The 14,963-nt window shown below is 37.3% G+C and overlaps 1 protein-coding gene across 3 annotated transcripts in view; it reads right to left on the bottom strand.

Moving 5' to 3' along the window:
- Positions 1-2,599: 2,599 nt before the first annotated feature.
- Positions 2,600-14,963, bottom strand: part of DECR1 (2,4-dienoyl-CoA reductase 1) — a 31,739-nt gene continuing 19,375 nt past the window's right edge. Inside the window, exons 6-10 of one of the 3 annotated variants that reach the window (XM_032470237.1) lie at positions 10,290-10,365; positions 6,254-6,326; positions 4,065-4,211; positions 3,316-3,378; positions 2,600-3,219 (exon numbers count right to left, since the gene is read on the bottom strand). In XM_032470237.1, coding sequence (XP_032326128.1) covers positions 3,160-3,219; positions 3,316-3,378; positions 4,065-4,211; positions 6,254-6,326; positions 10,290-10,365 — 419 coding nt within the window. In that variant the 3' untranslated portion in view covers positions 2,600-3,159. Of the gene's footprint in view, positions 3,220-3,315; positions 3,379-4,064; positions 4,212-6,253; positions 6,327-10,289; positions 10,390-14,963 lie in introns of all 3 variants that reach the window. The other 2 variants (XM_006188551.3, XM_032470238.1) reach the window with 2 other exon arrangements.

Below are 14,963 nucleotides of genomic sequence, written 5' to 3' on the forward strand. Positions count from 1 at the left end.
AAAGCCTAAGAAATCTAAGTAAACATAAACCTGCCTGACTCAGTGAATTACTGGATACCTCACTGAATTAACAGGTGCTTCTGACAGTAAGATACACAAACAAACAAATCTCAAAATACCCGAAGATCTGGATTTTTTTTTTTTTGCCCAATGGACATAATCAAGTATTTCTTTATGAAAGATCTTCTCCAGACAAACAGAGGAATATACAGAATTTTCCAACATTTCACTTGTAGGTAATCAGCTGCTCATTACACAGTATTCACCATAACGAGATCAGGTTTGGCACTCTTACAATAGTAGCATGGAGAAAGAAAGAAAAACCACAACAAAAAGTCTGATAGAAGGATATCTGAGGGGGCTTCCTAGAGTACTGATAGTAATAATGGCCATAAATCCAGCACCCAACCTACCATGATGGACTTTAATTCCTGAGCATTACCAGGAAAAGAAATTCTTACAATGCAGCTAAATCAGTCACAATTATATGTGACAGGCCAGCTTCCTGGAGCAGAGGACAGAATGAAGAATGGAAAATCCATCTGAAAGGCCAAACTTAAGATAGCTTATACAACACCCACCTCGTATCACAAAATTCATTCCAAGTATATTATTAATCTAAACAGTAAGTGTATGCAGACAACAAGAGATTATCTCCAATGCCTCGTGCATGTAAAAAATTCCTTAACCAATTATGAAAAAACAGATTGAAAAATTGGAATCTATTGAAATTAAGAACTCTGTTCCCGAAAATATACTATTAAGAGTAAATCTATTTGTCGTTTGAGAAACCAAACATCAGAATGTAAGAAGACATTTATGTTGGCTCACAACCTTGAGAGTTACCCAGGTGAAATCTGAAACTGGCCCTGGTACCCAGAGGGCAAGGAAAGACGTGAGAAAGAGTCAGACCTCTGCAGACTGAGAGGCGGCAGGTTTAATAAGCAAGAAAACTTACACACAATGTTTGGCTTAGGTATAAGAGTAAATCTCTGCACCGTCCACCAGAATCTTAGAGTCTCGCTAGAGCCTTTAAACTGGTTCGGTCATGCATTCAGTTCACATGGTCTCAACAGCACCTTTCTCACTCAAGGCTGCTTCTCTGGAACAGCTCTGGCTGTGGGAACGGTGGGTCCAATGTCCATTCCAGGACTGGGGAGGTGGTGAGGAGCCTCAGATGACCCGGATCCGGCTCTTGGGTCAACCTGCAGTCACATCCTCATGATGACCTCCTCCAACAATTTGTAACACATACAACTGACAAAGGTACACACCCCTAACCCCCGGTCCCGCCGCAGCTTTCTGCTCCTTAGGGTTGCTCAGCCCTGGACCTTTGCACTAGCTGCTGCTTTGACCTAAGAATGTTCTTTCCCCGATCTTCTTACTGCTAGCTTCTTCAGAGAGGCTTCCCTACAAGCCTATTTGCACACCATTGATTTTTTTAAATTTTTAATTGACCTGTGACTTCTAAAAGTACTCAAAAAATTATGAATTATCACAAAATGAATACACCTTTGTAACCACTACCCAGATAAGAAACAGAACATCACCAGGAATCCAGAAGCCTTGCTTCATTATGACTCCCTTTCTCTCCCTAAAATTAACCACTATCTTGACTTCCAATACCACAGCTAAGCTGCTTTTGAAGTTTATGTAAGTAGAATTACACAACTGTATCCTTCAGTCTCTCTTACCTGTGTAGCAACTGCTTATGCATTCTCATTGTTATTTAACTTCCCACTGCATGAATATACCACAATTTATTTGCCTTGTTATTGGTGGACACTGGGTTACCTCTAGTTTGGGCTATGCCAAATACAACGCTGCTGTGAGCATTCTTCTTTTGTTCTTTTGGTGAAGAAGGTATATATACATACCCTTTTCTGTTAGTTTGATTAAACCTAAAAGTGAAATTGCTGGGTTGTGAAGTGTACATATGTTCAAATTTAGCAGATACTGCCAAATGGCTTTTCAAAGTCTTGACAATTTAACCTCCCACCAAGCAATGTGTAAAAATTTCCACTGTGTCACACCCTCACCAATACTTAGCATTCAAAATTTCTTAATTTTAGCCTTTCTGGTGAGTACATGGTAGTATTTCATTTTTTTAAATTTGCATTTCTCCACCAATAAAGTTGATTATTTTATTTTTATTTTGGACATTCAAATACCGTTTTATTTCTGAAATGCCTATTCAACTTTCTTACATTTTTCTTTTGGATTACATATAAAAATCATTTTTAGGAGTAATATTTATAATATAAACTCAAAATTACAGCTACATAACTTCAGATTGTGGCTTTCTTATTTGATTCTTAGGATGACAGTCAAACCAAACATGGAATGAAATAAAATCATACATAAAAATATTTTATAAGCTTTGTTCATCTTCTCTACACAGAGAATATATTCTCCTTTAAAAGCTGAAACAGAATGCTATCTCCTAGGTGTCACTTTCTCTAAACTCTGGAGACAGAATGAATTACTTCCTTCTCCACACTTTGACATTGCTGGAATAATAGTTATCGCAACGCATTGTAAATAATTATTTACAGGTCTGTCCATCCTGCTAGATAATGAGTTTCAAGAAGGCAAAGGCTGTAGATTATTCATGTTTTATTCTCAGTACCAAATAAAGCATCTGGCTACAAAATAGGTTTTGGCAAAAACTTGTTTGAATTAATATTGAGCTCTCTGAAGAAGACAATTCATCAGTCCACTGAAAAGGAAACACACTGAAAAGACAAAGTCCATTAGATTTCTGTAAATCCTCTATTTCCTTTTAGTCATCACCACCAAAGACATGGTTTTAATATGTAATTGAAATGCTACCTCCACCATTAATTTCTCCTGATTTTTCCAGGTTACAAATACCTGTTCATTTCTTTGCACTTCTAAGCACTTTTTACCTCTATCAAAGTCTTCATTCCCTTCCCCCCCCTTTTTTTTTAATTTTTAAAAAATTCTTTGAAGGGTTGTTATCCCACCTTATTTATCTTATTTATCACAAGATCTACCTACCATTGGCGTGGCATGTAATACACACTTGATGTTTGCTAATTAACAATCTACTAGGCTCTATTAGACTTGAAAATATTCAAAAGATTATAGGTAGTCTGTCCAATTTCCATTATGACCAAGATGAAGGCCAAGGTAGTCTTAGGAGCCTTTTGTCTTCCTGATGAGTCCTTCTATTGTGTCCCACTGCTCCTTGGTGACCTAACACAAAAAGAAAAAATCAATTTAATGTGATCCTTGTGTGTTTTTAAGCTTGGTCTCCTAGCTGTCAATATTATAATCAAAAAATGGCATCACCTTCCTCAGACTGTTGAATTCCCCTGAAATAAGTGCTTTCTCTCCTCCATCAAATCTAATGACCTGCAAAACAGTAATAAAAACTGTGAAACTAACTTCTTTTAAAAAAGTTTCTGAGCCATTAGCCATTTCTGCCTCCTAATTGGATGGACTCTCTCTCCTTGGTACTTTCAATCAAAGCCCAGGTTTTAAAGATAAAACTGATGATTAAGCCTAAATTGATTTGCTCTTTTAAAATCCTTTCTCCATCATTTCCACAATTTCAAATTCTACCCAATCATCTTTTATTGTTTTATTTTTTAATTAATTTATTTAAAAAAATTTTTTTATTGAGTTATAGTCATTTTACAATGTTGTGTCAAATTCCAACTAGAGCACAATTCTTCAGTTATACATGAACATATATAAATTCATTATAGCATAATTTTTTTCTCACTGTGAGCTACCACAAGATCTTGTATATATTTCCCTGTAAATTCTACCCAATCTTAAAGATCATGTTAGAGGCATGTCTACTATAGTAATTTGCATTTAATAAAATTAATTTATTAATGAAAAAATTCCATAAGCTAAATAATGTATACTAATATTTTAATTATAATATTAATTATATAAATTGTATTTTTAATTATAAATAATATATTAAATGTAGCTAATTAAATGCTTTAAATCATATGTATATTCAACGTTGTCAAGACTGGTTCTACAATCCACTTCCCTAAAAAGTTGGGAAAGACAACAATACTTACAGCTCCATTAATCCAAGAAGCATAATCACTACAAAGGAAAACAGCAAGATTTGCAAGTTCTCCCACAGTTCCTAGCCGACCACAGGGGATTCTTTCAATCATTTCTTTCTCAAATGCTCCAGCTGGATCCATACGGCTAAAGGCACCCTTAGAAAATAAGAAAATAGTTATTTTTTCTTAATGTAACCCCTTTCCTATTTAAACAAATTTGCATTAAATGGAATGTTACTTTGGTAGCCTGTTCATACCTTAGGCCTATAAGCACCAGAGAATTTTGTCAAATTCTTTCATATTCATTTTACCTAATACTGACCTTTAAAAAAACCACTAGAAAATATAACCTTTTTATCTTAGTCTCTCTATATGTAAAATGAGGATGCCTGTCTTAGCTACCCTGCAAACCTGCTGTCTGAGATGAGAAAACGTGCATGGAAGTATGCTGAAGAGCGCGCAAGCTGTGTGGTGGATGCGGGGTGTTAGTGTCATTTGACTTAGAAAACACAGAAGAATAACCAAAGTGGGAAATATTTAAGAGGAAATTCCTTTCTTCTCCTTTCTTCTCAAAATAATAGGAAAAGAAGAAAACAAGTATGCAGGAATATTAAATTCAACTAGGTGCCAGAGAGAGAAAAACCGTAACTGAATCTGCCAAACAAATTCTGCCTTCTGTTAATGATGTGAAGGAGCAGAGCAAGATAAGGATGCATGTGCAGTGATAAAATAAAAACGGTTAGATTTTTCTCTAGTGCCTGGAAGTATAGGTGACGATTTTCTTCAATAACACAGACAGGAGACAGAACAAGCACACACGGGCTCCTTCTGAGGCCTTCAGCTCTCCGTGGGCAGGCACAAAGCATCAGACAAACGGTGGTAAAGGTCCAATCCTGGCTCTGTCAGGGCTAGAGAGCTGCCAGACTTCAGTTTTCTTTTAATCTCTTTAAAACTATATGCTTGTTATAAGCATACATCTCACACCTCTACTGTTAGACTAAAAGCTCCTTGATGGCAAGCTTTTTGTCACAAACGTTTTTGTATCTTTCTTAGCACCTTTGCATACAGTAGGCACACAGTAAATAAATGTTTCAAATGCAGATGGTCTTCCTGAGATATTGAAGTCCTAGAAAGAAGCTTCTACGACTATTCCTTTTAAGACAGTGCTTAGCACAGCACTGTTCTCAATCATGTGTTTTAATATGTGCATTTGAATTATTTTTCCATTCATTTTATTTTTATTATTGAAGTGCCAAACAAGTAAGATATTCAATCAAGTTTCACTCATGTAGGTACTTCTTTCCATTTTTCACCCTTCAAACTGCTAAATAAACTAATACAACTATCTCCATGTTAATATTTAATACCCTAGAACCACTTACAAGCCAAAATGCTCCTGAGCATTATTTTCAGTTTATGCAGCTGAAACAAGCTAGCAGATTTCACTTGGCCTCCAAAGCTACACCTCAGTTGGGATTATACATTCTCGCTTTATAAGAAAATGAAAAGAAGTCTGAGAGTGAAGTTATCAGGGGTAATATGAGAGAACAGAGAACTCTGCGGACCTTCTGAGCAACATCCGTAACAGCGCTAGTGGTAATTATGAGCTGCAGTAAGTGTCCGTAAGGATTACCGATTACAAGTGAAATCCATGCCGTCGGAAGGCGTTTAATCAGAGAGATGTGGGAATTCGAAGACATGCGGAACTGAGTGTTTCAAATGAAAAGGCACAGATACAAGTCGAAGAAAATGCTGCCTATAACAAGACCACGCCTGTATGATGAATTTCTAAAGCATCTCTTAAATTAAAAGTACAGTTACACTTCCATGATTTAAAAAAAAAAAAAGGATGTCAAAGTAAGAACCTTAAAATACAGTAAAAAAAAAAAAAAAGAAAGAAAGAAACATAAGACAATAACAGACGATTAAAGCAAATCAGACAAAATGCCAAAACTGATGGCATAAAAGATCTCAGAATGATTACGACACTGAAATAGACCTTATGAAGGAGATGTTTAGCTGCTGTGTTCCTGCCCACCTCTTTAATTCTTACACTGGATAATGGCAAAACCCTCTTCCCTACCACCAAGACCCCAAACTCAGACGTGCCTGGGAAGTCCTGCACACATCAGAATACAGCTATCGATGTTTCACTCCTTAATCACTCAAAATGTGATGATAAGCAAACCAAAACTTACTTTGGTTTTTATAGGCCCCGGTTGAATCATGTTGAAACGCATTCCGTATTTACCCCATTCTGCTGCAAGAGACCTAAAAATTAAAATAAACAACACAGATGCTAAAATATTATACTATATGTTAAAAATACTAATGACCAAGACTTACTGCATGCTTACCACACGCTAGAGACTACAACCCCAACAGGTCAGTCTGTTACCATTCCTCATGTCACAGACGACGGAACTGCAGCAAAGAGGTTAAAGCGTCTGCTCTGAATCAGATGGTCAACCTCAAGGGGCCTAGCCCCAGAGCCTGGGCCGTTCACCACTCTGCTGAGCTAACCACCATTAACACTGTAGTGTCCGTAAGTGCTGCGCAAGACTACTTACCACTCACATTTTAGAACAAAGTCCAAGATCAATACACACTTTTAAAGCAGGTCTCATTATTTAGCATAAAGAAATGAGACTCATGCCCCTCCCTGACATTTTCTGGAGTTCAGTCCTGCATTTATAAAGTTCAATATACCTTTATAGTACATTAGATGACAATGTTTGCACCATGACAAGTGCTTTGAGCAAGAGACAGATTATATAGATTTAAAATATTAACACATCATGTTTAACTAAGCTTTAATATAAGTGTTGAACTGAGCTAAAAAGAGATAGGAATCCAAAAGAATCTTGCTAAATGCCCTGAAGCAAAACAGAACATTAATAGCAAACATGAAATCATGAAGAAGCAACCTGGTTTTAAAAAGCCTACTTGATAGGTAGGTCTAACTTTTATCATCTAAATTTATTTTAGGAATTTATATTCATATGTATATCTGTGTGTATATGTACTTAATCTAGCTTCAAAAATGATTTAACGTAACTAAGGAATACATATAATGCAAATGAAGGAAATAAAATTATTTGAAAAGAAACAAAACAAAACAAGGATAAAGAAATATAAAGTCAAGAATGAGAGTTATAACTAAATGTACTGTGATGGTCCACACAATTGTAACAGGCGGGTCACAAACTTGTATCTACCCCTCCCATGATGCTATGCAGAAAAGATAAGCCTCATCAGTTACACAACCCACAGTGCCCAAAAGGAAAAAAGCAAGCTCATCTCTCAGGAAAAGCACAACTGTTTCTGATTTTAAAAATTTAATGAAACATTTCTGTCAAGAAAATTTATAAAAGGAAAACTGTGTGATATAGTAATGTCCTTAAGACACTGCATCCTTGCAATAGACATGAAGGGGTAAGTTCTATGTAACTATAAAGCATCCATTCACATGACCTGGTAACATCACTTCAAAGGCCAATTTAACAAAACCCATTCTATGGGACAGGGGACATTGTGCTCCAAGTACAGTTTGTTAATCTGACTTAATCCACTGGTGCATTTTAGAGAAATGGGCTGCATCTCTTTGAGGCAAATCACACATAAAAATTGCTCTTCTGAGTGATGCCTTTGACAGAGTTTGTGACCACACCTACCGTGGATATGCACTTGTAGTGCACCTACTCTCAACTGCTAGGGCTGAGCAGAACAGCAAACTACTATGGAAATCAGCCCAGAGGAAAAGCCATGCCACCTCTGTTCAGAGGTGCAACAGATAAATTTATTCTAGTGCTAGCTCGTTTAACCTAGTTTATATTCTCAAGACCTACTGTAACAAGGAATCCACCTCACTGGCTCGCTCTGCACTTTACGATGCTAAGCACAATATACTCAATATATGTTAGTCATCACTGCTGTTTAATCAGCAGACGGTTGTTGTGAGCTTACTCTGTGCCAATACTCTGTAAGTGTTTGTACTATCAAATCAAGAAAAGCAGTCCCTGTCCTCAGGAGACAGTCCTTCTCTCTTAGGAGAGGTCACTTTAGTTGTGTAATGAACTAGATACTGCATTCTGGGAAATCGTGTCCTATGAGCCAGGGCTACTTAAAGGCAGGTGCACCTAAGTCTCCCGGGAGTGAGAGAGAAGGCTTCCCTCAGGAGGTGATAACAGAGCTGGAGTTTTTCGTGGGGGTAAGTGGGGAAGGAGAAGAGGATGGGAGATGATAGAGGGAAGTGTGGAGAAAGGAAGACAGCCCAGGCATATGGGTCTGTATGAGTAACATGCCATATTCAGGGACCCACAAGGCCTTATCTGTTACGACTTTGTACTACAAAGTACGGAAGAGGGCTGATGGGAACTCAGGCTGGAGAGTGCGGTATACATACACTGAGTGCCCACTATGCAGTTACTACCAAAAAAGCAGCACAGAATCACAGTCCTTAAAGGACACGAAATTGAAATGTCTAACAAGGGTCAATAATTCCGACAAAACTAATGTTGATGTTGTACAAATGGTGCCAAATAGTCAAGCTCCAATCTCCTACTTCCCATACCACCTGACTTTAAAAAAGGTAATTATCTCTACTCAGACTAAGACTAAACTGCCGAGTCAGGAGTTAATTCTCTGTGTCTCAAACAAATGTGTGCTACTGTTTTAATGTTAAAAAGTACTTTGAGACTATTTGAAAAAGAGAACAATTATGCAGCTCTGTGAGCACTGAGCACCAGTAACGGACCGGATCTTGCTGAGCAACGAGTATACAAAAATGAGTAAGATACGGTTTCTTCCTTCACAGAGCTCACATTTTAGTGGGGAAGTCATGTAGCTTTAATGATATGTTAAAATGTAATATGAAAATGAATACATGTATACTCATGTATGACTGAAGCATTGTGCTGTACACCAGAAGTGGACACAACATTGTAAACCGATTATAACTCAATTGAAAAAAAAAAGTGGTCTACTATGTCCTTCTCTGTGCACCTTTACATTGGTAAACCACCTTCATTTCAGATTCTACATCACTGGATGGCATTTATTAATGTGTTAGTCTTCCCACTAGATTGGAATAAACAAAGTTTTAAGGGTGCAAAGAGTAGAGAATGATTAACTCTGTTCTAGAGAAATGAGAGAACATATCCCAGAGGAGGTGATTAGAGAGCCGTGAAGGGAGGCAAAATATCACAGCAAATTCCAACAACAGCATCACCCAGGCGCTGAGATATGAAAGGCATGATGCGAGTAAGGAAATTTACAGAGCGTGGGGATAATGGTAAAAGGAATGTGAGCTCAGGTGAGGATGAGGACTGTTCTATTTCTATCTCCATCATTTCCCTGTACCTAGCACAGTGCCATGCACACAAAAGGTACAAAGTAAATATTTATTAAATGAGTTAATGAATAAAGAAAGGCCAGGGATAAGTCTGTTTAGAATACCAGACTGAGTTTTGGCTTTTACTCTAAAGAGTAATAGAAAAATCATCTAAGGTTTTTAGCTAGGGAGCATAATAAGCAGACGTGCATTTTTAGGAAGCCGAGTCTGGTAGGAAAGTGAATAATAAATAAAGAGAGAAGAAACTGGTCGCAGAGAAACTTATTTTAGGGTTATTACAATCAGCAAGACAAGCAATGATGAGAACTTACATTACAACAAAGACAGTGGAAAAGGCCAACGAGGAACAAATTCCAGAAGCAATCATGCTGCTCAGAAAAGGCCACAAGACCCAGCAAGCAGTCACTGTCTATGTTAGTCCTATTAATCTTGTACAGTAGGTACAACAAAAGGATGATGGTGTGTTTAAGAGGTCAGAGGTGGCACGTGTATAGACATATGGACACTCTAGCCTGAGTTTCCATCAGCCTCTTCCTCAAACTTTACAACATACAGTCATACCAGATAAGTAATTAAAACCAAATAAAATTTAGTTTCTCAGTCACAGTAACCACAATGCAAAGGTTCAACAGCCCCATGTAGCTATTGGATAGTGCAGATTTTACACAACAGTCAGCTCCATCATGGAGGAAATTCTACTGGACAAGTGCTGCTGTGGACAAACAGGACGTAACCGTGAAGCAGGATGACTCCTGGTGAATACAAATTAGCCTTTGTTTCATTTTTCTCTAGACAGAGACTAGGAAGCAGGAATTCAGTTGCATAAGCTACTAAAGCACATTATTTACCTTCAGCGACAAGACGAACATAACAGTACTCACTTGCTCATGGTCTCCACTCCTGCTTTGGCAGAAGCACTTGGTACTACAAAGCCTGACCCAGTGTCAGCATAGATGGCTGTAATAGCAAGAAATGTTGCTCCTGACATTGCAAAAGGATACAGTAATTAACAAGACAGCTAAATCCATTCACATCAGGAAAACAAGATTTATAATAATGGGATCTGATTCAAGAGGGTGTAACAAAAATTGAAGCATTTTTCAAAACTTCACTAATGCTAAATGAATGAAAGCATAATCTAATAAAACTACTACACCGTGCTGTCATTCAGGATGGCCCAGTCTGCGCTTGATTAAAATTCTATACCAGGTGAGTCAATACCGAGGCTCAAATCTCAGAGGCATGGCCCTGTTACACCCTGCATAATCAGCCTGACAGGATTTCCATTAACTAAGCACCTATTTAAGTAAGAATAAGTCAGAGCCAAAACTAAATTAGCAAGGACTTCAGCCTCCAGCATCATGGATTAGCCCTCCTCCTGTAAACATAAAGAAACTGGATCAAATATACGATACAACCTTTTTCAGATATTGTTTAGTGGGCAGGGAAAGACAGCAATTCCTGGGAGAAGAAAAACAAATGAAATGAGCCCTAAGATCAAATTTTTTGCCTAAAAGTACTACCCATATACTACACCCTACATACATACACACACTATATACTGTATACTATGTGCATGTATCATGTGGACTGTGGCATAAGGAATATGAATACACCAAATTATAGCATTATCACTGAGTTGAGGAGACAATCAGAGTCTGGAGAGATGAAGGAAGTTGGAATTTGTGAGGAGAGTTCCCCCAAAGAGGAAAGTACGTAGAGATAGAGCCCCATAAATCTGTGTAGTGTATCCTTGAGTCTCTGGATGAACACCAAGCTGTATATGTTTAGGGTGAGATTCCACAAGGCCAGGCAAAGAACAACAGCCTAAGAGCTGTCAGCTGCACAATTCCCAGAGTGCACAGCGGCTGGGAGATAGGTGAGTCTGAGCAGCTTTGATGAAGATCCAGGATTTTCAGTGGAAAGTTCAGAAAGGCTGTGCGTTAGTAGGAGGGTTAAATTAGCCGAAAAGTAAAGTCTACTCTACACTCACACAAATAAAGTTGTAAAATAAAATTGAAAAGATCAAGCTGATCCACAAGTTTTTAATTCAAAGGGAAATTCAAATGCACATACATATGTGCACACCACACACAAACATACATACATACACACACACACACCCCTCAAGAACCTAATATTCACAGTATGCAACCAAAAATTACTACACATAAAAAGACACAGAAACAACCAGGGGAAAAATTAGTTAATAGAAAGCTCTTAGAAATAAGAGAAGAAATAAGAAAAGATAGAATTAGCAGATAAAGAGCTTTCAAATGATATTGTACACTGGACAGCTACACATGAAAGAATGAGACTAGAACATTTCCTCACACCATACACAAAAATAAACCAAAAATGAATTAAAGACCTAAATGCATGATCTGAAAATTCCTAGAAGAGAATATAAGGCAGAACACTCTTTGACATAAATTACAGCAATTATTTTTTGGCTCCCCCAAGACAAAAGAACAAAAGCAAAAATTAATAAATGGGACCTAATTAAACTTAAAAGCTTTTGCACACCAAAAGAAATGAAACCATGGACAAAATGAAACCATAATGGATGGGAAAAATACTGGTGAATGAGATGACTGATAAGAGGCTGATATGTAAAATACATAAACAGCTCATACAACTCAATGTCAAAAAACCAAATAACCCAGCTAAAAAATAGGCAAAAGACCTGACTAGACAGATTTCCAAAGAAGACATACAGATGGCCAACAGGTACACGAAAAAATGTTCAACACCGCTAATCAACAGAGAAGTGCAAAACAAAACCACAGTGAGGTATCACCTCTCATCTGTCAGAATGGCTTTCATCAAAAAGAACACAGACCCACCAGATGTCCAGGACAGTTTCAACCAGCAGTGGGCAGGCACTGGCTCCTTCTGTCAGGAAACCTGCATAAGCCTCTAGTCCAGCCTCATCCACCAGGGGCAGATACTAGAAATAAGAAAACAACAATCCCAAAGCCTGTGGAAGGAGTCCACAAACACAGGCCAGACTCTACATCAGGACCGGCTGGACCCTAGCCTTTGGATGACAAGAGAGGAGTGTACGGCTGAGACACACAGGACATCTCCCACAGCGGGCCACCTCTCCAAGGTCCAGAAATGTAACTAACCTACCTAAAAATACAAACAGAAAGATAAACAATACGAGACGGCAGAGTAATATCTCCCAGGACAAGGTACACGATAAAATCCCAGAAGAAATAAGTGATAAAGAGATAGGAAATTTATTTGAGAAACAGTTTAAATAATTATGGAGAAGATGTTCAGAGAACTCAAGGGGAGTATAGATGCACAGAGTGAAGTTTTTAGCCGAGTTGGAAAACATAAAGAATACCGAAAGTTGAAGAATAAAATCACTGACATGAATAACACGGTAGAAGGAACCAAGAATAGACTAAACGAGGCAGAACAGATCAGTGAGCTAGAAGACAGATTAGTGGAAATCACTAATGCAGAACAGAAAAAAGAAAAAAGAATGAAAAGAAATGAGGATAGTTTAAGAGAATTCTGGGACAACATGAAGCACACTAATATTCACATTATAGGGGGTCCCAGAAAGAGAAGAGAGACAAAAGACCTGAGAAAAGCTTTGGAGAGATGATAACTGAAAATCTTCCCAACTTGGGAAAGGAAACAGTCACCAAAGTACAGGAAGTGCAGAGAGTTCCACCAGGATCAACCCAAATAGGAACACACCAAGGCACATAGTCAAAAAACGGACAAAAATTAAGGATAAGGAGAAAATATTAAAATTAGCAAGAGAAAAGCAACAAATAACATACAAGGGAACTCCCATAAGGTTATCAGCTGATTTTTCAGCAGAAACTCTACAGGCCAGAAGGGAGTGGCACAATATATTTAAAGTGATGAAAGGGGGAAACTTACAACCAAGAACACTCTACCCAGCAAGGCTCTCATTCAGATTTGATGGAGAAATCAAAAGCTTCCCAGATAAACAAAAGCTAAAAGAATTCAGCATCACCAAACCAGCTGTACAACAAATGTTAAAGGAACTTCTCTAGTCATCAAACCGTAAGAAAAGAGAAAAAAAAGAGGAAAGAGAGAGAGAGAGAAAAAAAAAAGACCTACAAAAGATTGCTTTGGCAGTTCAGGATCTTTTATGGTTCCATATAAATTTGGGAATTGTTTGTTCTAGTTCTGTGAAAATGTCATGAATACTTGACAAGGGTTCCATTGGATCTGTAGATTGCTTTGGGTAGTACAGCCATTTTGATAATGTTGATTTTTCCAATCCAAGAGCACAAGATATCTTTCCATTTCTTTGTATCATCTTCAATTTCCTTCAATGTTTTACAGTTGTCAGAGTCCAGGTAAATTCTTGGTTAAGTTTATTTCTAGGTATTTTTGATGCAATGGAAATGTTTAAGCCAGTTATAAAATTCTGGTTTTTGAAGTGGAAAAAAAAAAAGTGAATGAAAGGCTGCAAATAGCAAAATATTCTTTTTTCTTATGTGTGAGTTGTATTCCATTACATACATATGCTGCATCTTCTTTATCCATTCATCTACTGATATGCACTTATGATGCTTCCATATAAAAAATCCCACAAATAACAAATGTTGGCAAGGATGTGGAGAAAAGGGAACCCTAGTACACTGTTGATGGTATTTGGGAAACAGTATGGATATTCCTCAAAAAACTAAAAGCATACTTACCACATGATACAGCACCCTACCCCTGGGCATTTATCTGGAGGGATATAATGCTAATACAAAAACATACATGCATCCCAATGTTCATAGCAGCGCTATTTACAATAGTCAAAACATGGAAACAACCTAAATGTCTACTGACAGATGACTGGATAAAGAACTTGTGGTATGTATGTATGTATGTATGTATGTATATAATGGAATACTACTCAGCCATAAAAAAGAATAAAATAATGCCATTTACAGCAACATGGATGGACCTGGAGATAGTGATACTAAGTGAAGTAAGCCAGAAAGAGAAAGAAAAATACCATATATATCACTTAAATGTAGAATCTTAATAAGAAAAGACACAGATGAACTTATTTACAAAACAGAAACAGACTCACAGACTTGGAAAACAAACTTATGGTTACCAGGGGGGAAAAGTAGTGGGAAGGGATAAATTAGGAGTTTGAGATTTGCAGATACTAACTACTATATATAAAATAGGTATACAATAAGTTTCTGCTGTATAGCACAGGGAAGTATATTCAGTGTCTTGTAGTAACATATGGTGAAAGACAGTATGAAAACAAATATATGTATGTGTATGTATGACTGAAACATTATGCTGTAAGCCAGAAATTGACACAACATTGTAAACTGACTACACTTCAATTAAAAAAAAAAAGATAGCTGCAATACAATGGACCAGTTACAAACAAGCTTAAAAAATTGCCAAGGACACAGTAGGTTCTCAATAAATTGACTGCATGAAAGTTTGAAGTAATAATATTTAACTCCTGAGAACTCAGTGATTTTTACTTCTTACTTGGCCACAATACTGGATAAAATAATACTATTAGTTAATATTTGCAA

Source organism: Camelus ferus, chromosome 29, assembly GCF_009834535.1.
Source record: "Camelus ferus isolate YT-003-E chromosome 29, BCGSAC_Cfer_1.0, whole genome shotgun sequence".
Lineage (NCBI taxonomy): Eukaryota > Metazoa > Chordata > Mammalia > Artiodactyla > Camelidae > Camelus > Camelus ferus.